At 43.5% G+C, this 26734-nt stretch overlaps 1 protein-coding gene across 1 annotated transcript in view; it reads right to left on the bottom strand.

Annotated features, from left to right (window-relative positions):
- Positions 1-1236: 1236 nt before the first annotated feature.
- LOC102789629 (xylosyltransferase 1-like) overlaps positions 1237-26734 on the bottom strand; it is a 43970-nt gene continuing 18472 nt past the window's right edge. The window contains exons 4-11 of the mRNA XM_087840113.1: positions 25766-25968; positions 19339-19419; positions 18458-18674; positions 17957-18133; positions 11419-11687; positions 7189-7384; positions 5740-6076; positions 1237-3512 (exon numbers count right to left, since the gene is read on the bottom strand). Of these exons, the coding sequence (XP_087696239.1) occupies positions 3190-3512; positions 5740-6076; positions 7189-7384; positions 11419-11687; positions 17957-18133; positions 18458-18674; positions 19339-19419; positions 25766-25968 (1803 nt within the window). The 3' untranslated portion in view covers positions 1237-3189. The remainder of the gene's footprint in view (positions 3513-5739; positions 6077-7188; positions 7385-11418; positions 11688-17956; positions 18134-18457; positions 18675-19338; positions 19420-25765; positions 25969-26734) is intronic.

Here is a 26734-nt window from a genome sequence, read left to right as displayed (position 1 = left end):
CGCTGTTTTTTTTTTTTTTTTTTTGGCAAAATTATCCACACCCACCGCCGCGCTATGCATTCTGGGATATGTTGGGCCACGAAGTCTACACCGCCACATCCTTAAAATTCAGGGAAATGAAGGACGCATTTGAGGGCCGCATTTCGAGCAGCCTTGAATCAGGCCCTATCTTATCTTAATGACCTTGTAGTACCATATCACCCTATTAGAGCACTTCGCTCTCGCTCTGCAGGCCTACTTGTTGTTCCTAGAGTATTTAAAAGTAGAATGGGAGGCAGAGCCTTCAGTTTTCAGGCCCCTCTTCTGTGGAACCAGCTTCCAGTTTGGATTCGGGAGACAGACACTATCTCTACTTTCAAGATTAGGCTTCAAACTTTCCTTTTTGCTAAAGCATATAGTTAGGGCTGGACCAGGTGACCCTGAATCCTCCCTTAGTTATGCTGCAATAGATGTAGGCTGCCGGGGGATTCCCATGATGCATTGAGTTTTTCCTTTCCAGTCACCTTTCTCACTCACTATGTGTTAACAGACCTCTCTGCATTGAATCATATCTGTTATTAACCTCTGTCTCTCTTCCACAGCATGTCTTTATCCTGTCTTCCTTCTCTCACCCCAACCGGTCGCAGCAGATGGCCGCCCCTCCCTGAGCCTGGTTCTGCCGGAGGTTTCTTCCTGTTAAAAGGGAGTTTTTCCTTCCCACTGTCGCCAAAGTGCTGCTCATAGGGGATCATATGATTGTTGGGTTTTTCTCTGTATCTATGAAGCGCCTTGAGGCGACTTTTGTTGTGATTTGGCGCTATATAAATAAAATTGAATTGAATTGAATTGAATTGGGACAGCCTTCGTCACGCGGTGACATAATTGGCCTTAAAATGCGGCCTTTAAGGCTGCAGACCCTGAATTGGGATACAGCCCTCATCTCCTCTGGCTGTTCTTCATTCACTGCTGATTTGAAATCCTCAACATCTGTGCGCTATTTGTACCCTCACCGAGGAGCTCCTGTGATTATTGTTATTAACAGCATCACTCGAAGTTGTATTCAAAGTGCTTTAGTAGATACTTGGACCAAGGATGACAGGATCCAGGAGAGCTGATCCCACATTATTATTATTATTATTATTTTTTTTTAAGGATTTTTTTATTTTTTAGACAAACTGACAAAATACAAATAAGGAAACTGTTTGATCAGGATCAGCACATCCTCTGGATTTTATTTTTTATTGTAAAAGTTCTGATTTTCCTAAATCTGGTGTCTGACACACGCCTCCATACATTATTAAAAAAAACTATAAAACAAAACTGAATTAAAACCAATAGAAAATGAAAAACATTAGTAAATACAAAGCTGCAGCGACTCTGAACATGAACGTACGACATGAGCTCAGACACAAACTAAAGGGAGGTTGTTTTTATTTTTTAGAAATTGTACTTTAAAACCACCGAGATCATTTCTAAGGCGTTCACAACAAATCTTTGTCTTTAATTTTTCAGTTTTTAGACATTACAGATGCTTTCAGGAGGCTTTCCTAAAGACAGGAGAACAGCTAAGGCACAGCAGCACAGCTCCCAGCGAGAGACGACGACAAACAGGAGACGGAGGCTGGTCGGACATACGGACGAAGCCGTGGCGAAGCGCAGCGGGGCGCCCTCGGCTGGGACCGTCCTCCAGAGTCAGAACATCTCAGGAACGTTTTCACACAACGCCACCACCTCTGCGACACCGTCACAGTCCAAACATCTGCATCTTAATACTCATTAACTTAAAAACTGTACATCGTCTGTCAGGTTTTTACAAAATACAGCTTTACATAGTTCGATATATGAAAAATACACAGTGGATGTAAAAATGGCTCCGAATCAGTTTGAATTTGAATAGAAAAAAATAAATGAGTTGAATTTGGTGTTAAACTGCAGATGTTTTAAATTCAACTCATTATGGGCGCTTAATGTAACCGTAAATAAATGTAACCCGACACGTTGATGCTCCACACGCTCAGACTCTTAAAACTCATTCAGAGCTGCTGGGCTCCAGCTTTGGTCCCATTTATGTAAAAAAGTTTTGAATAAATTAATCGGGTAGCCGTTTGTACAGCAGGAAGTTTGTCGTTTTGTAATGTGTGCAGATTAAAGGAAAGAGGACGTCTCACTTCAAGTCTGAGGGATTCAGACATGGCACAGAAAGAAAACACAGAGTCCGAACAACTTAAGAAAACTCATTAAATATATTCTGTCCATAAATGATCACTTTAAAAGATGAATCATAATTTCCCCTGATACCCAGCTGGCTCTGTGAGAACATCTGTGGTTGCTGAGAACTGATTTTAGGCTCATTATCATTGATACCGTCGCTGCCGTGGGATTTCCATCTACAGCTGCTCCTGTGGATGATTCATACAGACACGGCATTGATGTGAAAAAAGAACATTTTTACAGTTAAATGTCAGCAGTTATTAGTTAAATATTTCTAGATTTTACTTAAACCGATTTTCCTTTTTAAAGAAGAAAAAACAGAAATGTTTCCAGCTCAACAGGACATTAAAAAAAAGTTTTCAGGAATCACATACTGAGCTTTAAAGTGGGCTGTTCTGCTCTATATTTTTATTCTTGGACTCCATCAGAGTAGCTTTGCATGATTCAGTGTTCAAAATAATCTGTTTATCTCACAGGCTGTGTGCACATCCTTTCTCACTGACGTCAGAGCCAAAAGGAGAAACAAAAACCTGTGACACGGTTTAAATCAGATTTTATTTTTTAAGAGGCTGATTTTGGGTTTTAAACTAGTAGCGTGGAGAGATCTCATTCTGAGGCTTGATTCAGGTTTACGTTGGAGTTTTTAAATAATGGGCCTAAAGAACGAGCAACCACGTCTGTTTTCAGCTTGTGACCCTGAACTCAGGGAGACTCGGACAACAAGAGGTATAAAGTTCTTCAAACACTCTTAACACACTTTCACTCACTCGAGCACGCACAGCTTTGTAGTCCTAAATAAAAGTGAGAGCCGACCGAATGAGGACTGAAGGAGAAGATTTTCCTCAGTGTCTCTTCCCACTGTTCCCTCTGATGCTCCATCTGTCCTCTCTGTTCACGCCCACAGACTTTAAATAAATAAATACTGGACACAAACGGGACGTCAGCCCCGTGTTTTCCTTCATTTTCCCTCGCCTCCTCCTCCCTCAGTCCGTCCGCCTGCTACCTTATCCGCCCGTCCTCTCTGGGCAGGCTCAGTTCGGATTTTGGATCGGGGCTGGCGGAGCTCCACGCGGTGAGGCGGCAGCGCTGCATGACCGGACAGGCGCTGGGGCCCGTCGAGCAGACGTCTGAGGCGGACCAGTAGCCCTCCAGCAGCCCGTCCAGCCAGCGACGCAACGGCGCCCCCGTCAGACTGGCGTTGGCCTCGGCCTCCTCGACAGCGCCCAGGCTCACCGGCAGCTGCAGGACCGGGTTGAGGCCGTGGAAGCTCTGCTCCATGTAGGAGTTCTTGGCTGGTCCGCCGTGCAGCCGCAGAGCGTCCTCTGGAGTCCAACAGCAGAAGGACAAAGAAAGTCTGAGTTAAACTGTAGTCATGACGCTGAGCTGCCACAAAAAGTAACATCGTCTACGTCAGACGCAGGGAAGAAACAAGGAAACGAATCAAACGTAACAACAGTAAGCACAGAAAATGTTTCTCCAAACAAAGACGCACATTTCATTTTATATTCAGGTTTCTTTGGTTCCCCTCGGCCCAAATCCAAAGACTGTATATAAAAGTTGGAAGCAATAGTAGGAAACTAACGGCTGCTGCACACGAGGCTAGCGTTCTGTAAGCTTCTGCTTTATCATCCTTCAAGTCATGAAAAGGGTCTTTCTCAGAGTCAGTCTCACCAAGAGTCGCCCCCTGCTGGTCATTACAGGGAACGCTGGTTTCACTACAGAACAAGCCACTGTGCACGTGCAGCAAAGCCTGAGACGGGCTGTGCAGACAGATCTGACCAAATCCAAACCACTTAACGTTTTTAGTTTATCATTAATTATAAAAACCATGCTAGGAGTGGACATTTCAAACAAAAATGCTGCAAACTTTACTGTGAACTGTTTAACTTTTTAATAAAGTGCTTAAACGTGATTAATGATTATTGGTGGAATAGTTCATTAGCGAGAAGCTTGAGGAGTCTTCTCTAAATTAATTGGAGGCTGTTATTTTAAAGTACAGCCACCAGTCACAGACGCCTGTGCAACAACAGTCCGATCGGATCACGTCACGCACCACCTGCACTTCATAGCAGCGCCTGTAAAACCTCGGTGTCTATTCGTGCACCGAGCTTTACTTAGCCCTGCAGTTATCCCCTGAATTCCCACACATGGCCCGAGGAGGTCAAACAAACCGAGCGTTAACCCGGGGCAGGCTAATTCGGACAGAGGTGACCCCGTGTGGGCGCGAGAGGGCGATTGGATACGACACTATAAATGTATGTTTGCATGGTGCTGACAGCTGTGACAGGAGGGCCTCTGCTCGGTGTAATTTAAGTACTGGCTATTATCTGCTATTGACATGAACAAGTATGAAGATCCTGCATATAGTTTTAACAGGAGAGTTTCTGAAGGTTTAAGCCCGACCTATTTAATTGTTACTTCGTACAGCACTCTGCTCGACTCTCGGTTGTTATTAAATGTGCTTTATAAATAAATAAATGAAATAACTCGCTGTGCATGTAAGGGAAATGAATCCAGTGGATAAAAGTACTCTGATTACTAAGAACACACGTTTTCTTTTAACTCTTTAAGACCTACCATAGAACCAAGTCCGCCAGAGCTTATATTATATGTTTACATGCTGTGGAGCCATTTTTGGGAGCATTTCAAGTTGCTATACATCAATACAACCATTACAGCCTAGATTTTAATAATATGTCTGCATTAAGTGCATAGTAATTACATAAATTGCAAAAAAGTGCAATAAACTACAAAAAAATTGAAAATCGTTTTTGTTTTTTTAACATATATTTCTAGTTACAGAAATTTAAGAGGCTTATCCCTCAAAACTGTAAATACAAAAAAGTTGCACAAACTAGTTTCCCACCACAGGAAATTTATTTTGAGTGTCTTCATAGTTTTATTTTTGAAATACACCAATTTTTATACACTGCAGGAAAAACGAAAATAAATATTATTGTGCAAATTTGCAAAAAAGCAGCATATGCATCAAAATAAACTATTTCCAGCAGTGCAATATGAGTCCTAAGCATCCCAGAAACCACACAGAAAGTTATAAAGTCAAACATAACTTTTAAAAACACCAGTATAGGCTCATGAGGCCCTGATGGTAAAAAACTACATTTCCGCAAAATGACGTCACTTCCGGTTTCGGGCAGGTCATGGCGGACATGTGATAGTTCGCGCTGACGTCTATTCCAACGTAGGAAGTGTTACAAACAGCTGATCGGATCGGCAAAGTGTGTTTCTGGAATATTATGTTTTTGTTGCTGCAAGTGCTTTTTATGCAGTTTTTGCAAAGCTATATGTGGAAGGAAACTGTGACCGAGGACAAGCTGATGGCATAAGATGTAAGTACAACTCCTCCGGTTTCGTATGCAAAAAAAATTATTGCGCTAGCTCACGTGGTTGCAGAGCTACAGAGATTTAAAAATAGTTACGCAAAACGGAGCGTGCACTCTTTCTTTACAGGTAGAGCTGCCTTGGTCCTGTCTATTTCCTGGAAACCTGCGCTCGTGCTTCTAAGCAGGCTGAGGTCTGATCACCCACCTTGCTGTATCGGCCTTTGCCTGTGAAACTCCAGAGGAGCCACGATGAAGCTGGTCTGGCCCAGCGGGCTCCAGTGGTGCAGCACCCTCAGCGTCCACATGCCGGGCCTCAGCGGGGAGGTGAGAGGCGGCCGGTAGTGCGTGACCTCAGCGGAGGCGTCCACCAGGATGTCGTAGGTGGCGGCGATGACGTTGGTGGGGTCGATCCAGACAATCGTAGCCGTCAGGTTGCTCTGGCTCCGGCTCCAGCGCTGCACGGCCACCGGCTCGTCCTCTGGGCCCAGGAGACGCCCCCAGTTCCTGAAGAGACGCTCCTTAGGATCCCAGTCGGTCCCCACCTGAACAGCGGAAAGGTCAGAGACGACTCTTAAAGCCGTCTATACGAATGTGCTGCAGCTTGACAGAGTTTAGACATCGGTTAGAGAAAGGTGCACGTGAGACGCGTTTACTGATACGAGACCCTAAGAGCCCACCAGCTGTTCTCAAACTCTCTCCTCTTTGGCATCAACAAAAAGTCACTCTCTCACCTCCAGTTAGGCCAGAATGCACCAACTCAGCTTCTTTACTGGTTTTAGTTCAGGCTGGTTTTGGCTTCCTGTATATTTTTAGAGTTCACTTTAATATTTTACTGATCACTTTTAAAGCATGTCGTGTCTGGCCCCAAGCTACACCGCAGAAGTGTCGACTCCTGGGCCTCCGAGCTCCAGGCTGGTCCCTCGTGGCTGATCCAATCTAAAGCTGGCTGGTTTTGGCCCCCGGCTTTGAACTGACCCGCCCGATGAGATCGAGCTCGCACAATCAGTGACCTCCTTCTATCCAAGAACTCGTTTTTATAGACTTTACGTCACACTGTTACACGTGATGTCGCTTCCTTCTGGCTGTTGTCTTGTAACAAAGGAAAACTTTACAAAGTATTCCAACTGGTTTCTGCTGAAACTGGCTGAAAATGTGTGAAAGCTGCTCTAGAATACGTCAGCGTCACTGCAGGGGGCTGATCTGTTAGCATTCACTGTTGGTTTTAATTAACCCGTTCTAGCCGGTCATAAACTTTTCTGCAGCAGAAATATTGAACTGTTGGAGTCCCAGCGTGGTACAACCGTCACAGTCACATCGGTCGTGTGTGGGATGCTCTTGTTCACGTCTCTGCTGTCTTTCGTTTCTCTGTAATCCTGTGAGATTGGAGATTCACTCTAAATTTTCACCTACATGTTTTTCTATTTACCTGCTTTCTAATTTTTGAATATTTGCTTTTAGTCTTTGTTTTTACTTCCTTGCAGGGATCATTTCTTAGACTTAAATTCAAAACATTAAAGCATCCTGGGACATTTTTGTACCTGAGAATATATTAAGGCATGTAAACTGAGGTAATAATAAACCCAAAACGGTGACTGCAGAACGATGTCCAGGTTTTGTTGAGTTAAGAGAGCCCTGATAAAGACACAAGTCTGACCTGGATGTGTTGGAGCCTGTTAGCGGCATGTGGAGAGCTGGTCAGGGTGAAGTGGTCTTTGGCGGCTACCCAGGTCTCCAGGGTTTCCAACTGGTTAGAGGCTTGGTTGGTAGCCACGTGATGGACCAGGTAGCCCTGGTACTGGTCGGACAGGAAGTAAAGGTGCACAGACACTGGGTGACTCACGCCGACATACCTGAGAAAGGAGAGAAAAAAAAGAAAAAAGCCCCAAAGCATATTTAAATCACATATACAATAAAGTAGATACAACTTCCTCCCCTGACCGGTCCCAGCAGATGCTGCCCCTCTCTGAGCCTGGTTTCTTCCTGTTGAAACAGAGTTTTTCCTTTCCACTTTCACCAAGTGGATCCAACCCGTGTTATCCTTCAAGACAAGATATCTTATTTTATTAGTATCAGAGGCGATCGTGGCTCAAGAGTTGGGAGTTCGCCTTGTAATCGGAAGGTTGTAGGTTCGAGCAGTCTCGGTCGTTGTGTCCTTGGGCAAGACACTTCACCCGTTGCCTACTGGTGGTGGTCACACACCAGTGTGTGAATGTGTGTGTGAGTGGGTGGATGCCTTTGATGCTTTGGGGTCCTTAGGGACTAGTAAAGCGGTATACAAATACAGGCCATTTACCAGAGAACACATGATGCTTTGGACAGGAAGTGCAGTTTGTTACAATGTATCAAACTGCAGTTCCTCTAACGTCCACTAGAGGCAGTCTCAAAGCGAGTCGGTTTAAAATACCCAACTTTACAGATAAGATGTTTACAGACTAACACAAAAATGTTTAATTTAATCAATTAAATAAAATGATTTTTTTAAGGATGTCACTAACGTGACCGTCAGGTGGATGGCACAAGTAACTGTAGCTGTGAAGCTTCACCTCACTGCAGTCCCTGAATTGGACCTCTGGAGTATTTGGAGCATTTGTAATACAATCATCTGACCAATAATTTTCCTGCTGTGCAGTTAATCGTACTGACATGCCACCCAAGAAGTCTGTGCTCCAGTTTTGATGTGTGAAATTCTAGGATTTTAATTGGATGTTATTCAGCACTAATTAGCAGGTATCGTGTCTGCCCACACAGTCTATGAATGCAGTTTGCTAACCAAGCCGGCTAATTATCTGGCACTCCACCCACTCAACTACATATGGTAATTTCTGTCTGTGAAAAAAGCCAGCATGGCTGAAGCAGCAATGCTGGGCCTTCAAAATGTAACCGTCCTGCTCTCGACAGCCGTCTTTGATGTACAGTCTATGTTAATCCTGCGTTTTCCCATTAACTACAGAATGGATCAAATGAACATGTGATTCAAACATTATTTATCCATAAAAATTCATTTTAATGAGTCTGGTGATCATCTGACATTTCATGTGCAGGAAAACACGTTTCCACAGATGGTCTGTGTTCAGTGCAAACGATGGGTACAGGAAGCGCTTTAAGCATTACTGTACAGCAGGGTGGGCAACTCCAGGCCTCGAGGGCCGTGTCCTGCAGGTTTTAGATCTCACCCTGAGTCAACACACTGAATCAAATGATTAGTTCATTAGCAGCCCTCTGGAGACCTTCGAGACATGTTGAAGAGGTCATTTAGCCGTTTAAATCAGCTGTGATGGATCAAGGATCTAAAACCTGCAGGACACCGGCCCTCGAGGCCTGGAGTTCCCTGCTTTGCACTGTAACGTCACAGGCAGCTGCTGGATTATGGCTCCAAATTACTCCAAGTTTTTCCAAAAATATTTTTAAAAACTTAAACCTACATTCTCCTAAAAAAAACTCCTTAAAAACTCCTGTTTTATTTTTTATTTTTTCTAAGTATTGTTGGACTGGTAGAAATTCAGACTCCCTAGGAATGATGCTGATGCTCAGGTTCGCTGCCTGATTGGCTGTCGTTAGTCACATGTCCCCATTCACAGAAGACAACAGAAGCATCAGCTGTGACCATTTGTGGTTGATTCAACATGGTAGTAAATTACAGGTAATGCTGACCTTGTTGTCTTTGAGAGCAGACCAGGATGTGACTGCTCTCCACAGTAATGCCAATCATCTGGATGCAGCCTCAATTACAACATTCAGAGCTTCTGATAATCAGATTTTAAGGCTTACAGAGTCTGTTATCTCCCTTTCTGCATCTGTTGTGTACATACTGTTGCAGTAGTGCTCATATATATAATATACTCAGGCTTTAAACTCTGTAAATGCTCAAATTCAGACAGTTTTCTGTTCTTTAATCTGTATGTAAAAGAGTCCTTAATATGTTCATTTTTCTGCTCTGATTGTGAGCTGCACTTCCCCCCGTCCTGCTACGATTCTGACTTTCTGCTCTGAAGGGGAAGCCAATCCCATTAAAGACAACTCAAAGAAAGAGAGAGGGCGCTGAAACAGAGGATGGACCGGCCAGAGTTTACTGACATAGATTAGGATTATTTTGAATCATGCAAAGGAACTTTGCTCCAAATGTGTCCGTTTCTCCTTTTCCATTCGGACGGGCAGGCGAATCTTTTTCCTGGAAAACACTTTTTCTTAACCTGACAGCTCGAATCCCTGAATCTCTACAGAGGATGTGGAGAATCTCCAAGGATCTGTGAAACCAACTAAAGCACCACTGTGAAGGGAACCGTGTCTGCCTGCTTTCAAATGCATCTATGTTACTGCAGACATGGTTTTAGAGTCTCTGACTGAAATCACAGGTTGAAGGAAACAGACTGGCCCTTTCTAACCACCCCCTACTTCCCCTTGCACACACACACTCCCATAATGCTGCCCCCACCCATGCCAGCCACCAGTCCCCACCCAAGCTCCAGCAACAAGTACCTCCTTGTACCTACTGTTGGAGCTGGAAAAATCTAGCCTGTGCAGAAACTGAAGCCTGATTGTACAAAGGAACAAGCTCGCCTTATCTTCATATTTAATTTGGACTGCACAAACACCAGTGGTGGCCAGTTTGGTGGAAAGACATTTCATCTGCTAGTCCTCCCCTTTCCCCCGAGAAGACGACTGCACAGTTTCTTTCTCTGCAAAAAGCACAATTTACTGGCACGGCCAATAATAACAGTGTGTCACACAGACTGATGGAAACTGATGGAGGTGATACCTGCACCTCTGCTCCAGCCTCTGACAGCCGTGCAAACAGCGAGCTGGACCTGATGAGACGAATGCTTCTAGATGTTGAGTTCAAACCAACAACAGCTTCGTCATTTTACAGTTTCAAAGTTCTTGGAGTTCAAACCTGACGGCTCTGCAAACACCGCACGGCCGATCACATAGATAATAAACGAGAACGGTGGAAAAAAAGGGATCCTGAGACACGATTACGCCTGTAGATGGATGCTCCCCCATGCAACACCCTGTGCTATTCCCAGCCTGATTGCTCCTGATAAAGCCGAGGTTTTTATCTCATTTCCTGCCTGCAGGTGAGGAGCTGAGCTCGAAAAATAACCTAAGCAAAACAACCAAAATTCCTTCTTTACAAACCAAAAAGAGGCTGTTTGGCTGACGTGTTTGGACTCTTTAGGCCAAGTTTTCAGTATGATTTTAATTAAAGCTTGCACAGCACTATTTGATTAATATAGAGAAAGCAGTAAACCTGAGCAACAACTCATTTTCACACATCCTTTCCAGTCTGAGCTTCTGTAAACATCATCTGACGGAGGTGTGAGAGAACGTAATGCCTGATGCAGACGGATCACACGATCATACGTTAGCCGCTTGGAGCCCGTCAGTGACGTCAGACTGGGCCAGTGTGCAAATACTACAGCTCACAGTTACATTTACTGCTACTGAGCGGGCATTATTCCTGCAAGCTCCATTCATGCAGACCCCTCAACGAACCCACACGGAGCAGTTCCAGTATCGAGCGGCTCTGAAGTGGATCGATTCCTGCTGTGCGGCATTTGTGGAAAATATCCTCACAGAAGTGTCCATGTGTGAAACGGTGACAGTCAATAATCTGAGCTGTGAGAATCATTTTTCTGCTGATCCGAAAATGTTTTTCTGTCGATGCTGTGAAGCACAACACTTCCTGTTTGTTTACCCTGAAGTTACACGTCATGATTCGATGCACTCTCAACGTTTATGCTCCCATTTGTGGTTATTGGTGTTAACAAAAGAGCCTTTGGATGCTTCTGGGACAAGTTTGAACCCCAGTGCATACATGCACATGCACATACGCACACACACACGGCTGGGATTTCAGCAAGTTTTCCAGCACCCTTGTTCGTACCTGCAGCTGTTGTCGTTGGGATGTCCCTGGAGCGAGCTGGCGGCGCGGGACAGTCCCATACGAGCAAAGGCGTGGTAGTGGGTGAGCGCAGAGTCCGACAGGCCTGCGGCTCCGTCTGTCTCCGCCTCGTAGATGTTCTCCCAGTAGGCCTGCAGACCCGGAGTTCCCGAGGCGAGAGCTCCGAACAGGTAGGCGTCCAGCTGGCTGATGATCTCCTGACTGACGCTGGCCTCAAACTTCCGGGCGAAGAAGGTGGGTCTGGACGCTTGCTGCGGTCAGGAGAGACAAGATGAGGAGGGATGAAGATATGTGCACAATAAATAAGTTTGATGGTCACAAAGAAGAGATTTTACTTTTTTCACTGACTCACTGGTTGAAATGAGTCCAAACACGAGGAATACAATCCCATGGTGCCTCGCTGTCACAAACAGATTTATTCATGCTGTTTACGTCCAGCATAGCTGCAGGATCGCTGATGTTTACCGAGAGAAACATGAAGCACAGCAGCCTCAGTCACTGCTTTCTGCAGCTGTGGTGCAGTGAGATGAATGTTTACCACCAGCCCAGCAGCTTCAACACTGACGCCATTACTTTACCGCGTTAACTTCACAGCTACGTCTGCGTTTGACCATTAATTCGATGTTTAGCCTCTTTTATAATGTCTCCACTGCACTGTAAGCCATTTATCCATCAACATCACTCACAGATAACAATTTCAACCACTTAGCTTCACTTTCAGCGATTTAACTCACTGCCACATCAAACTATTTACGTTTGACGATGCACATTTAAACCTTTTACCCTTTCTGCTGTTTCACCCATTTACAATTATAAGCATGCAAGATTGATCACTAAAGCATTAGAAATAATAAACCAAATAATGTCCTTGTTTCTTGTAACAATTTCAACCATTTATCCTTTTAAGTATTTTAACAAGTTTATGGCTTCTATTCACATATTTAGTTTTCACTTGTTTTTAGTCACATGACAACATGTCCAGATGTTTTAGCTCTGGAATCTTTATACGGATAAACAGAGATGGGCAGTAACTGTAATCCGATTACTTACTTAGTAACGAGTAAACTAAGGGATTACTATTGCAAAAACGGTAATTAGATTACCGTTACTTTCCCGTAGGAACGCTGTGTTACTGCGTTACTAAAACCATGATTTTTTTGCGAGAATGTCTCATGACAGTGACGTAAGCGAGTGCGACGTTCGTGACAACAGCTGTGTGCAGATCAACAATGGATCATATATCGAGTGCAGAGAGAGTATGAGCGTGCAGCGTTTAAAGCGTGGAAGTACTGACCTTACTTTGAGTTTGATTCCATAAAAAGTGACAAAAACATTAGTGTCCGTTGTGCGTGGGAAGAAAACTTCTTTTTACAGCGAAAAAACCCTAAACTTCCAAGCAAACACCGAGTAGCTACGACGTAATGGGAAACTCACAGAGAAACTCGCGGATTCTTCCACTGACCGCTGCACACCTGCACCAGGGTAACCCTCCGCCTACCCCACTCCTGCTTTACAGGTGAAAATAGAGCAACAGGACCGCTAGTCTTTGACTTTATTTATTTTCTGCTGTGTTTTACTTGCATCTATTTGAAAGACTGAGTGTAAACACAAAAAATATTTTATGTGCTGGAATGTGCAGAAAATAGGTTTAAATGTTAAACTAATTTCTTCCAGTCAGAGAATGTTGCATAAAATTTAATGTTTGCTTGATGCATAAAGTTAAAAGATTAAAACTAATAAAACAAGTTTTAAAAAGAGACTTTTCCATTTGATTACATTTTGGGCTGAAAGATCTATCACTTTATCTATTCAGGTTGTAAATCGTACTGATTACTTTTTTCAAGTAACTTGACCAACACTGCGGATAAATAGAAATTAAAATGTAAACAAACATCGACTCATCACTCGGCAGCTGCAGAGCCACCGAGCTCATAATAAGGACAGTTTCAGTCAGCATATCTGATGCTGATGATCACTATTTCAGTCAGAAATCCCCAGCATGCAGCTTCACACGTTAAAAACTCTCATTGCAATAAAAGACTCTCAGCATCACACATTAATTTTTTAAACGCGCACTGAGGGAAAAACATATTTGCATCATTTTATTCTCGGTGTAAGGACAGCCCGGCAACTCCCCGGGAACACATGAGTCCATGTGAAAACCCTCTGAGTCAGCACATTCCCAGACAGCTCACCCTGGCCTACACCTGATTCTAACCTAAAACCAAGTCTGGAAACCAAAAGCAGCATTTTGAAGCTCTGCCATGTGATGTTCTCACTCCCAGGCTCCAAACTCAAACCACTCCCAACAGACACCAAGTCTGACATCATGCTGGGATCTCAAAGGAACGTGAACGGCTCCTTCGTTCCTAAAATAGCCGCGATGGGAAAAAAGACACGAAAATGATCAAATCAGACGGTAGTAATAAAAGTACCGAGCGAACATTCGCATTGACAACTTTATGAGGTCGCCGCCTGGACTGGTTTCCAGTAAAAAGGTGAATCATGTCAAATATTAACTGGTGAAATTTCTCGTCTCATGAATGTATTTTTTATGCCACAGCAGAGAAACAGCTGCTGTAATAATCTGTATTATGGTTTAAACATTTAAAACATTTTGAGGTTTTTGATGTGACGGCGCAACATCTGGATCGAGCTCTGCTGGTTAAATCAGATCTTCAGGTCCTGCGAGGTCTATCGATTCATGCAGGTCACAAAAGTCTGGAGTTTAGGAGCTCTTCCATAAAGGTGTCCAGTGTGTGACCTGCACTGACACACTGGATCCTTATTATGGAGAACTCAAAGAGCTCTCGGTTTAGCTGCCGATCATAAAAAGCAGAAGTGCTCAGAACATGTGGGACAGAAGTGACAAAGAGGCTGAGAGCAAGAAGAAAAACTCCAGCCTGCAGGAAAGAAGGGCGTGGCTATATGATGTCACCAGGAGGGTGTGACCTCACCACGCCAACTCGGTGGGCTCCGGCAGCACCGGCGAGCCAGGAAACCCCAGACTAATGAGAAGGCCTGAGCAGCGGGGCGCTTTGTTCCTCTGAGAAGTTATTCTGGGGATTTGTAGCTAAACAACAGTGGAAACCACTAGTTACAGAGTCAGGCAGCCTTTTTGTTTCATCCATCATCAGATCAGAGGGAATCATATAAATCCACCTTAACTCCAAGCTCTCCGCTGTGCCCACAAAGGTCAGACAAGACTCTGCTGCTGGAGCTTTATTTAGCCCACATAGCTCATCTTTAACCCTTTTATCCTTCAGGTTATTCCAGGAGAGCCGTATTCCCTCATTATTCCCATTACTGATTATTGTTGGCAGCAGTTTGTCCAACAGAAACCAAACTAAGCCTTCAAACCTGACATTTAAAGTGACAAATAAAGCCAAACATACTCAAGCTTCCCATCAGAGGAACCTAATGAAACCACAGTATTCACGTTTCAGACGCACCAGTGAAGTCTTTGCTTGTCACGTCCTTTGGTCAGTCTGCACATTATCTGTGAAATGTTTCCAACTGATTTAAAGACGTCAATAACTAAAAGAGCAGTAACTGATGCTGTATATGCAAACAGTTTGCTACAAATGATTTTTCAGTGCATTTTTAGTCTAAAAACTAAAGCGTATGTACATATATGTCCTGTGACCCTTATATCCAGGACTCTGAGCTGCTTTTCCAACCAGCAAACCCGACATTATAATAATGACAACCTTGAGAAACCTCAGCAGTGAGTTTTGGGGAGCTACCGAGCTCTAAAAATATTTTTGCCATAAGTGCAGAGCCGTTTCCAGGATCAGCTCTCCTTATAGAAGCCGTCAGCAGCCCCACCACAGGCGCTGTCCTCAGGTCTGTTGTTACAGCGAGCTGAGGCCCGCCTGCTGGAGGTAAATGCAGCACTGCTAATTTGTGAATGCGAAGCTATTCTGATCTCTGGTGACCTCAGGAGGAAAAGAAGGCGGAGCTTCTGAGACATGACACGGCCACAAATTTACCAGATTTCATATGAGTACATCTGAAAAAAGTGTCAAGTGTGGATTTATCCAGACTTCATGTGTTCTCACACACCAACCACAACAGGACAGGATCTTCTTAATGGCCGAGACTCATCAGTGCAACAGATCTGACTTTAGGTTGGGAACAGCAGGAAACGGGAGGCGGGGTGGGTTCCAAAGCAGCTTGCAACTGTATGCACGCTAAACTGCAAACGGCGAGCTTCACTCGTCACTGGTCTGCGTAAATTAATGATGTAAGTTTGGTAAATATTAGGAGCAAAAGTTGCCTCTATCAGGGAACTATTGTTGAAGGGATTTGGTTCGTTGTTACCAATTTTTGAGGGATGAATTATTTGTTCACATCAGATCGGGTCTCTTTTCTGCAGGCATCCTCTTTACTTCTGAATCTGATTTTTCAAATTCATCTTTAACTGTTAACAGATTTCTCTGTAGGGCTTCCCGAGGGTTTTCTTTCGGGGTTTTAGGGGACAGTACACATTAATCAAGAGACATTAAAGAAAATGCTAATGTTTTAGCAGCTAATTCATACCCACAGAGTCGACCTAAAATTCACAAGTTATTTAAAACAAACAAAAACAGCCACATAAACAGTCCCTCAGTTTCCCACCAAAATGTCTACAATAAGACGTCAGAATGAACTTTTCTGGAATTCAAATCAGTTTTTGTGTAGTTCTGCTAAAAAAAACAAACCCACAAATGTCTCTGGTATTGCTGCCTCTTGTGTGATCACTGCCTGTATGCAGGAAACCTGGAAATTCACAATTTGAACTTCTTATTCCTCAAAGCAAATGTTTTTAATGCGTTTGTGGTTATATAAGATTCAAACGTTAACTCATATGAATCATTTTACTAAAAATATATACATGTTCATATGTCACGTTTCAGTCTGAGTCTCTGATTGGTTAGTTGTGTCCCATGTGATCGAGGAAGCTCTTTGGTTAAGATGAAGGGTTTTGCTGACTAACCACGACCCCTGAACGCTCAAACAAGAAACTGCAGAACATTAAACAGTTAGTGGTGATAGTGTTTAAGTCACTTACAGACTAATGTTAATGATATTATTGATGCTTCAGGAACAGTGTTGGTCAAGTTACTTGAAAAAAAGTAATCAGTAACTAATTACTGATTACTTCCCCGAAAAAGTAATCCCATTACTTTACTGATTATTTATTTTCAAAAGTAATTAATTACTTAGTTACTTAGTTACTTTTTAAAAACACGATTTACAACCTGAATAGGTGATAAAGTGATAGATCTTTCAGCCCAATTCTACTTTTTCTGCATAATCCATCATACAAAATGTAATCAAATGGAAAAGTCTCTTTTTAAAACTTGTTTTATTAGTTTTAATCTTTTAACTTTATGCATCAAGCAAAAAATTTATTATCTGCAACATTCTCTGACTGGAAGAAATTAGTTTAATATTTAAACCTATTTTCTGCACATTCCAGCACATAAAATAAAATATTTTTTGTGTGTTTACACTCAGTCTTTCAAATAGATGCAAGTAAAACACAGCAGAAAATAAATAAAGTCAAAGACTAGCGGTCCTGTTGCTCTATTTTCACCTGTAAAGCAGGAGTGGGGTAGGCGGAGGTTTACCCTGGTGCAGGTGTGCAGCGGTCAGTGGAAGAATCCGCGAGTTTCTCTGTGAGTTTCCCATTACGTCGTAGCTACTCGCTGCTTGCTTGAAAGTTTAGGGTTTTTTCGCTGTAAAAAGAAGTTTTCTTCCCACGCACAACGGACACTAATGTTTTTGTCACTTTTTATGGAATCAAACTCAAAGTAAGGTCAGTACTTCCACGCTTTAAACGCTGCACGCTCATACTCTCTCTGCACTCGATATATGATCCATTGTTGATCTGCACACAGCTGTTGTCACGAACGTCGCACTCGCTTACGTCACTGTCATGAGACATTCTCGCAAAAAAATCACGGTTTTAGTAACGCAGTAACGCAGCGTTCCTACGGGAAAGTAACGGTAATCTAATTACCGTTTTTGCAATAGTAATCCCTTACTTTACTCGTTACTTGAAAAAAGTAATCGGATTACAGTTACTGCCCATCTCTGTTCAGGAATCATTAAAGTTAATGTGTGAAGATGTAATGCAATGACTTATTTTCTGCAGTAACAACAGTTTAAAGAGAAAATCCCAGCAGGGAACCAGGCGATGCTAACGTCCAGGTTAGCCTACAAAAGACGCCTGTGCACATCATCCTGACAGAAACAGGAAGTCCAGCTGTGTGCAGCTGCTTCAGGCTGAGCTAATTCTACTGGACCATCATATTTCATGGACACAGTCAGCAAGTCATTAAGCTCAGACTCAAGTGTTTGCTGGGATGTGAGCCGGTGTTACAGGACGACTCCAAACACAAACCTGCGTTCACTCGTGTCTGTGCTGGTTTTACACATGTATGACAAATCTCCACGTATTTTTTTGAACTTATGTAAGTTTTATGCTGGGCCCTGATTGGCTCTAAGCCAGCTGTGTAGTGTGGCGTCCTACCTGGAAGCGCGGCAGATCTGAGGGCTTGAAGTCGTTGGGCGAGCAGCCGCACCAGTCCACGATGTGCTTGTACTGGCACTTGCATCCCAGTTTGCGGTTCCAGTTGGTGAGCCTCAGGTTGTTGTCCACCATGGTCTCGCAGTGGGCGCTGTTCTCCAGCACGGTGTGGAAGAAGGACTGGAGGAGGGAGAGGAACGTGTATCATCATCGTTTGGCTGTTTTATGCATTTAATGCAGAAAAAACCCCAAAATCTCGTTTTGCTTTTTGACTTATCAAATGTATAAAAAAATTTGATGATGAAGTGAAAAATTAGAAGTGTTTCAGGTTTTTCAAATATTCCTAAAGTGAAATAAAAGTGAAATATTGCCTCATTTTAAGAGAACAGACTTGGAGGATGTCCCGGGATCGTTTCTGCTGGAACACTTTATGTTCTTGTTAAAATGACAGACTCTTCATCGGCGTGGCGTGTCTGAACAGTTCTGTACATGTGTGTGCGTTACCTCGGCGGGCAGCAGCGTGTAGGCGTAGAAACGCTTCATGCTGCTGACCAGCTCGTCCCTGGAGTTGACCACATAATCCACAAAGCGCCTGTTGAGCAGGAACCAATCAGAGCCTCCATCCACAGAAATGCCCTCTGGGATCTTTCGATCTCCAAGACGCCACATGTGGGTGTCGCACTCGTAGAAGAGGCGGTCCAGGCCCTGTTTGCGGATGAAACTGAGAGGACGCTTACGATTATTCAGCCTGAAGCGTGCTGTAATAGACTTACAGAATAAAAGCCCTAATAATGACACCTTTTAACCTTTAATGTTATTTGTTTTACTTAATGCAGAGTAGACCAGTTTTTATTGATCTATTATTGATTTATTGATCAGTCTATTCTCTGTCTGAAATCCCGTTTCAGCTCCCATCAGCTATTCTGTGATTCAAAGGCTGGAGGATGAGGGGCAGCAGCAGTGCTAACCCTAACAGAGTGGTGTTTAGCCCACATGTTGTATTTATGTCTGTTTTAATATGATCTTTCATATCAGCATCTGACACTGCGACACACACAGGCAGTGTTTCCTTCCCTTCCTTCTGTGAATCCAGCCAAAGATGTTTCGGTGGAACGGCGCTGGCCCCTCGAGGGCTTTCCAGGAACCGAGCTTTGGTTAAGTTGGATATAATTTTGGGATCATTTTCTCGAAGCGCAGGAGCATTTCCAAGTATCTCCCCGCTTTACGCTCACAAACGCCGAGAGCTTCAAATCGTTGTTCCATGAATCCACGATTCAGGTCCAGCAGCTCGGCCCGCAGCCCAACGTAACGCTGAGTTATTGTGCAGCTTGTTTTTCACTTCATTGCACTGTTTTAATAAAGGCCCGTGGGGCACACAGCCTTACCGTGCGTTGTCTCTGCCGTGAGATTTGATGAAGTTCATGCTGCGGTATTTGGACAGGAAAGCCACCAGCTGCTCGTTGGTCCTGAGGAGAGACGACAGCTGTGAGTCATCAGATCAGACTCCGTCTGACCGGGAGGTGTGGGTCACAGAAACAAACACACCCCGGCCCCATGCTGCGAACACTGCTGCGACTTATGTGTTTGGACCTCAGTATCAACAGTTTCAGTCTGTTTATGTCTAGAAGACGAGCAGTTTGACAGCAACAATGTTTATAATGTTCATGTTGTGACGTCACCGTGAGCTTCAGTGCTGCTGTTCAGGACGTAATATTAGGACAACTACAGAGAAGACGTTCACATTTCCACTCAGGATGATTGTGACACTCTTATTAAGGCGCCATCATCAGGTCAGAGCCGTAAAATGAAACGTCTGCTGGTTTTTAATCCCTGTTGTTAGCAAACAGTTTAACAAATCTCGGCTAAACGCAGAGCTCTGATCTCAACAGTTAGTCGGCCGTGACGAAAGGGGAACAGGAAAATATGTCAGATATACAAAAACCTAAAACCAAACCTGGATTAAACAAGTCTAACGTGAGTCTGAAGCCCGTCCCACACCTCGTGCAAAACCAGCTGGAGCTTCATCCAAAACAGAGTCTGGGTGTTTGTTTTTACAGTTACAGTAAAAGCCGGCGTGTGAAAAGTTACCGTAATCAACTAGAATAATATAAAAGCGATCAGAAACAACACCGACGGTTCATTTTGTCAAGTGTTACTCTTCAAAATTACTGCCTAAATATCCTCCGTTAGAAAATAAAGACACTTTTAAACAGCAGCAGTCCTAATCCAGGCTCAGACCAGGGGTACAATAACAACCACCTGTCACGTGACCCCAACTTTAAACTATTCATAGGACTATTTTTGAAAGCATCCAGACTTCAGCTGCTCATATCACCAAATCAGACGACACTGAAACAACACTGCAAGAAGTTTTCATTCTTCTATTTCATCAAATGTTTATCTTATAGAGCTGTTTGTTTTCTCATCTACTCTCTGCACTCTGTTGTATTTGGCTTTATTGCACTTTTTGACCTATTTTACTTTATAGTTCCATATTCAGCCTTTACATGGCGTTCGATTGTTTTTTATTTAGATTTTTACTGACTGCGATCATGTGTTTAATTTTATTTATTTTTCTATTTAATTCTTTTGTGTAATTTTTACCTCATTAGAGTTATTTTGTCATAATGAGCTGTTCTACTTTAAAATAAATAAAAATAAAAATAAGTATGTTATTTTATTTCCTCCTATTCTATTTATCAAACGCTACTCTACTAAGCTGTAACTTTATTTTTTTTTTAAAGCAGAAATTTCCCAACTTTTGGAATAAATAAATCGGATTTTAACTGATCCTGTGTAATCATAACAGTCTGCCATTATGTAATCATTCATTCATATCTGATCCTGACATGATGTCGTGAGCCTTTGGCCTCCTGAAGAACACAAACGACACCAAACCAAACATTTAGGTGTGTGAGGAGGACTTTAATTCCTTTAACGGCCGTACGTCTAAGCAGGATGCTGTTGCTGACGCAGGATGCGTCTCTTGTCGTAAACTGTGCAAAAACAATCTTCCATTTAGGGGAATCGAGGTGATGCCGCGTGGCTGTTTTTTGGGACAGCTGCCCCAGTTTGTTTACTTCCTCTTCCAGGCGAGGGGAAGCGTCTCGGCTTCAGCGCGAGGCCTGAAGCCCGGACGCTCACACGACTCTCCCAGCATGCGCAGCGTGAGCCTGGTGTCGGCCCGAGCTGCAGACAGGACAGCAGACGCACAGATCGCTTTGATTACAGTCGTTAGGACGAACCGCAGGCGTGCATGTGTGCATTTGTGGCCGTGTTTGTGTTGCTGCTGTGCAGAGGCGCAGCGATCTATAGCTGGTCGTATATCACCAAAGATTTCTCACATGTACAAATTATATTTACAGATGTGTTAGCTGAGGAATAATTTCACTTTTTGACAGCTGATGGTCGTTAAGTGACGTTTAGCTAAGAAACAAACAAACCTGGAAACAGGCAGAACTTGTATGTTGGGGCTGCTGTGAATTCGGATGCTTTGACATCTATTAGGGCTGAAACTGTTTTGTTCCCTTCGTGTTGAGACGCATGAATTCGTGTTTCTTTGCTGACTCACTGTTTATATGCACTTCTAAATAATGTGACCTTAACTATAAATAAACCATTTTAGCAGGAAACTCAACAATAACAGAAGAGTTTCATGTTTTATTGTTTTCTTTCATTTGTTTCTTAAATGTATGAACGACACATTTGTAACATAAACAGCTGGAAAATCATCCGTTTGTATTTAGCTCCCAATCTGAGCTGATCACAGTTACTGGGTTGGTACATCTGTCAAACTGGTGAGTACATACAGTCACTGGATGACGGTGAGTCCATGGACAAAACACTAAAATCATCTTTTTCTCTTATTTTGTCCAAGAACAAAGATAAAAACATGATCCCACAGAGCAGTGCTGTGTCTCTTCCTTCGGTGAGGCCCACAGCTGGCCCACAGCTGGCCCCAATTATTCATGAAAACATACCTTTATCTTTTTAAAAACACAAAAAACAAGAACCTGTTTGTCACAATCTACATGCAAACACTAAAGCTTGTTTTAAAAAACATCTGATTAGGTTTTTGCCTGCAGATAGACGGGCCGTCCATGACTCCCTGCAGTGTGCCAGCGTTCACCACACACGTGCAAAGCTGAAAGAACTGCATACATTACGTTTATTTCACCTTCCTCCTCAGCTGGATGAGGGCGTTCCCCTCTCTGCTAAATCGGATCTTTCCACAGCCTCTGTCGTTTAGCCGTCATCTCATTGTCAGAACAATATAGTCTTATTCTGCCGATGTTCATCGGGACCAGAGATCAATAAACTCATTCCCTACTTATCCACATCTCCCAAAACCTTTCCTCACCCCTGCTCCAGACTCTGGACACTTCATGGCACCACAAACTCCACAGTGGATCTTAAGACTGACGAGAAAACAGGTCTCGAATCTCCTGATCTGTGACCTTTCTGATGGTTTTATGGTCTCAATCTCCAGTTTCAAGTCTGATTAAATTCAAAATGATGTAATCTTTATGAATTATGATCCACATTAGAGTCCAAGAATCAGATTATGCTTTTGGGCGGGTCTAGTTATGACAGACATGTTGCAAACATCCGAGCATGTTGCACAAACACTCTGCTTACGAGGGGCAGCCAATCAGAAGGTGGTTTGCTTTAAGTGGGAGGGGCTAGAAGATGAGTTGAGGAGCTGCACAAAGAACCGTGAGAAGATAAACGAGGATCATTTTGAGCTGCGACTCATTCAAAGCACCTCTAGTAGAGTCCAAGAATAATATATAGTGTGATGGGTTCACTTTGAGCTCCTCTCTGTCCCGATTAACTGAACGTCCTCCTCAGAGAGCGGACTTCCTGACGCGCCCTCCTGCTGTGCTCATGCACATTTCTGTCTGCTGCTTTAACAGTTTACGAGAAAACTGCAGAGACTCATCTGCAGTCTTACCGTTTTGAATGTTTAAGTAAAGAAAGAGAAAGCTGTGTGACCCCCTCTCCACAGAGAGCCGCCATCGCTCATGACGTCACAGCTATCGATGGATGCTGTGGTGCTAATGCTGCAGCTGTGTTATGGATTTTAGCCAGAAGCATGTTCAAACCATCGCTGTTATGGAGGACAGCAGGCCGGTGCTCGTGAGCTCACGAGGACAGAACGATGGCAAAGAAAAAAGACTGAAAGATGAACACGTGTCATCAGTCTGGAGCTTCGTTTAGATGAACGCTGGCTTTAAACAGTCAGCATTAGGACTCCAGTTCTGATTTGGGGAAGTAAATAAATTTGATTGCGTCTGTGAGGCTTTTAGCTCTCGTCCAGACTCCAGGGTGTGGAAATCTGAAAACACCACTTTGCTGTTTCACTGTGTACAAAGTAAACAATGACCTCAGCTGCTCAGCTGTCCACCAGTAAAGTTTAAACAACCTTCAGCCACCTTTAACTTTCCATTTAAAAGCTAATATCAGAGTAGCCTCAGGCCTTTCAGGGTGACAGCTCTCTCTTTGCTTCTCCACGCACGGTTTGTTTATGTTTGGATTTCTGCTGTGTGTGACTTAATTAGTTCATGTATAGTTTATATTTCTATTAAAACAGCAAACTAACCGCTGGAGGTAAAACAACAAAGGACTTACATCCTGAGAGGAAAGCAGGACGGAAACTTTCATGGATTTTATCAAAGAAACTGATCGATGCATTACAAACGTTGTGTCTTCTTCCCTCACAGAGAAGAATGTCATTAGCAAGGGCCGCAGCCACATGCTAATGACATGTTGGTGTGCTGCGAGCGTGCACGCCATCGTGCTATTTGCCTGCACTGTTGTGCTCATGCTGTGGACCGTGGCCGGTCACTGCTCAGAGCCAAACATGCAGGAAACCTGGCTGATTGATCATCTCTGCAAAGAGGTTCCCTCAAACTGTGAAAGTGAGATTTTTGAAGAGATACTTTTACCTGTTTTTACAGATTATAAAAAGCGGGAAAATGAATAAAAGCTCACTTGAATGTGAAGACTGTGATTCTTATTTTGTCTCTTTCTGTTAACGACCAAAGGACAGATTATCTTTAAATAAACGTTAAAGAAAATTTGGTTTCTCTCTTTTTCAGACTATTATCTGTACACCATAGACACGGAAACAACCTGCGTTTCTGTGTCTACATCACTAAATGAGTTTCTGTCATGCAGCTGAACAAGTGTACCTAATAACTTGGCTTTTATATTTATATATACGTACAAATACTGTTATGCTGTTTGATGCCGTTTTTATTCTTCTCACTATATGGTGTCATAGAGAGGCGTTATAGGTCTCAGGAACAGAAGCTCCACCCACCTGCTGCGCCGACCCTCTGTTTATGAGGGGCAGCCAATAAGAAGAAAGCTATGGTATGCCTGTGTCACACAGGCACATACCAAAATGCCTGTGGATGCGATGGATGGAGCTAAAACCAATTAGAACAACTGTGTGATGTAGCTCTGAATGCCAAAACATTAAGAACAGGCTTGAGTGGAAATGTGAGCTCTGAGATTCGTCTGCTTCCAGGGTTAAACTCTGGTTTAAAACTTTAAGTCATTCAAATAAATATTTACAAGAAATAAGAATGTGGATCAGATAAATACTTACTCAGAAAGAGCACAAAGACACTGGCTATTGATTCGTCTGAATGCAATCATACTTTTCTCTTGAGATTTGCACCTAATTTTGGACTCTGTTGAAACTGATTAGTTCACAATGAAATCTGATAAACTTAAACCAATATCCTGGCTGAGGTGCATTAAAGTGCAGTAGAGCTGATTCCTTTCACACGTCACCCATCTGTGACCCTCTGACATCCCCAAAGCCAGCTCACACCTGCTCCTAAATTGCTAGAAGACCTGCCTGAGGCGTTTACTCAGGAAGGCGAGAGGCAGCTGGATCTCATCCTGCTTCACAAATCTCAACATCCCTGCACCAGTTCAAACACACCGATGAGCCAAAACGTATCCTCCACCGGCCTCATTATGTAACCTCGTTACTGCTTCACATAATTCAGGACTTCTGCTGATCCCTTCAAACCGAGACACGGGACACCAAGAGGAAATGCTCTGCTTCACAGCTGCAGGCTCACAGCTCGCTCTGGTTTACAGTCGTATGGATCATGTTACCAATAAACCACAAGAGCATCAACTCAAACAAACAAGGCCCACAGGACTGGGCAGATTAGTGGCTGTTAGCTGACATGAGTGGCACAGCTTCCACAGCCATCTGTACTACGAAGCAAGCTCAACGTACGCAGGTTATCTTCTCTACCTGCGGTACAGTCTGGAAGCTACACCTGCAGCCGAGGAAGTACGAGGAAGATCTGACTGTAATTACAACTCTGTACATTGTGTTCCTTAAACAGAGGATTTTAAATGATGACTACAGTGTCAGGCTTTTGCTTTCAGGAGCAAACCAACTCCAAACCAGGAAGTAGCCTGACTTACAACTTTTATAAAAGGTCATCACCTAATGACCTTTTAGACCAACATCTTCCAGCATTGGTGGTACTGTTGCTCATGGGATTAAATGGTGAGCAGGTAGTTTTGTTAAAGCTATTAAAACCTCATTTTCACCCACTTCAGTCTATTTTAAACAGATCTGTGGTGTTTTATCCACCAAAGGCTGTTTGTATTTCTGCAAACTGACCTTTTCTTACATCACCAGAATCAGTCAGATCACACTGGCAAACCCGACAAACTACATGAACTACAGGCACTTTCAGCTGGAGCGCATCTCACTGTAATCACATCAAGAAACACGTTTTAATATCAGCTGTAAACTTCAGCTCAGGCTCTTACCTGATGGGGTAGTCTGCAGCGCTGAGATTGATGAAGAAGTCCCAGGACCAGTCGGCCATGCTGAGGAGGTCCTCCATGCTGCGTAGGTACATGGTCAACAGGCTGGCCCCGCCCCAGATGGTGGCCATCCTCCAGGGAGTCACCCGCACGTTTGGATACCGGCTGGCCAGAGACACCACCTCTCTGTGGAGGTAGTTGGACCTCTGAGAGAGGGAAGGGATCACAATTAAGAAATATGACAGCGGTGATAGGCTCCACCCCCCCGGGATCCACTGGAGATGGATTTTTTTCAGCAGTTCAAACACTTTTGTTACTGTGGACGTCGACAGAGCTTCAAAACTGCTTTCTCAACCATGTCACAGGATTTATAAAGCTCACTATAAACACACATTTAGCTCCATTTTTCAGACAGTGAAATCAAGGGTGTCGGATTCGTCCCAAGAGATGTGGACTGGGCGTCACACTGCCGGCTTTATAGTCACTGCTGCTAAATGCTTCGGTGCAGGTTTAAATGAGGGAACAAGAAACGTTGCCTAAAAGTGGCGCGTTATGATGTAAAAGTCTGATTATGAGCCGGTTAATGCTGCACAATGTTTTAAAGCTTCTCAGCTGAAGACGTGAAGAAAATAACAGATTCAGATAAAGTGACGGACCGGCGGTGGGGGCGCTCGCTAGGACTGTGGACAGCTTTGCAGCTTTTGCATGCACAGACTCATGGGACTGTTAGTGTTATTTATTCAACCTTTATTGTAGCAGGAAGTCCCACAGTACGGTGGCCCCTAGAGACAAAGCACATACAAACTCCAAAACACGTGCAAACTCCAAAACACGTGCAAACTCCAAAACACGTGCAAACTGAAAAAACACGTAGAAACTCCAAAACACGTGCAAACTCCAAAACATGTGCAAACTCCAAAACACGTAGAAACTCCAAAACACGTGCAACCTCCAAAACACGTGCAACCTCCA

The sequence above is a fragment of the Neolamprologus brichardi genome, chromosome 4 (assembly GCF_056152115.1).
Source record: "Neolamprologus brichardi isolate AB-2024 chromosome 4, ASM5615211v1, whole genome shotgun sequence".
Lineage (NCBI taxonomy): Eukaryota > Metazoa > Chordata > Actinopteri > Cichliformes > Cichlidae > Neolamprologus > Neolamprologus brichardi.
Note: the sequence above shows the minus strand (reverse complement) of the source record. Positions and strands in the feature narration are given on the sequence as shown.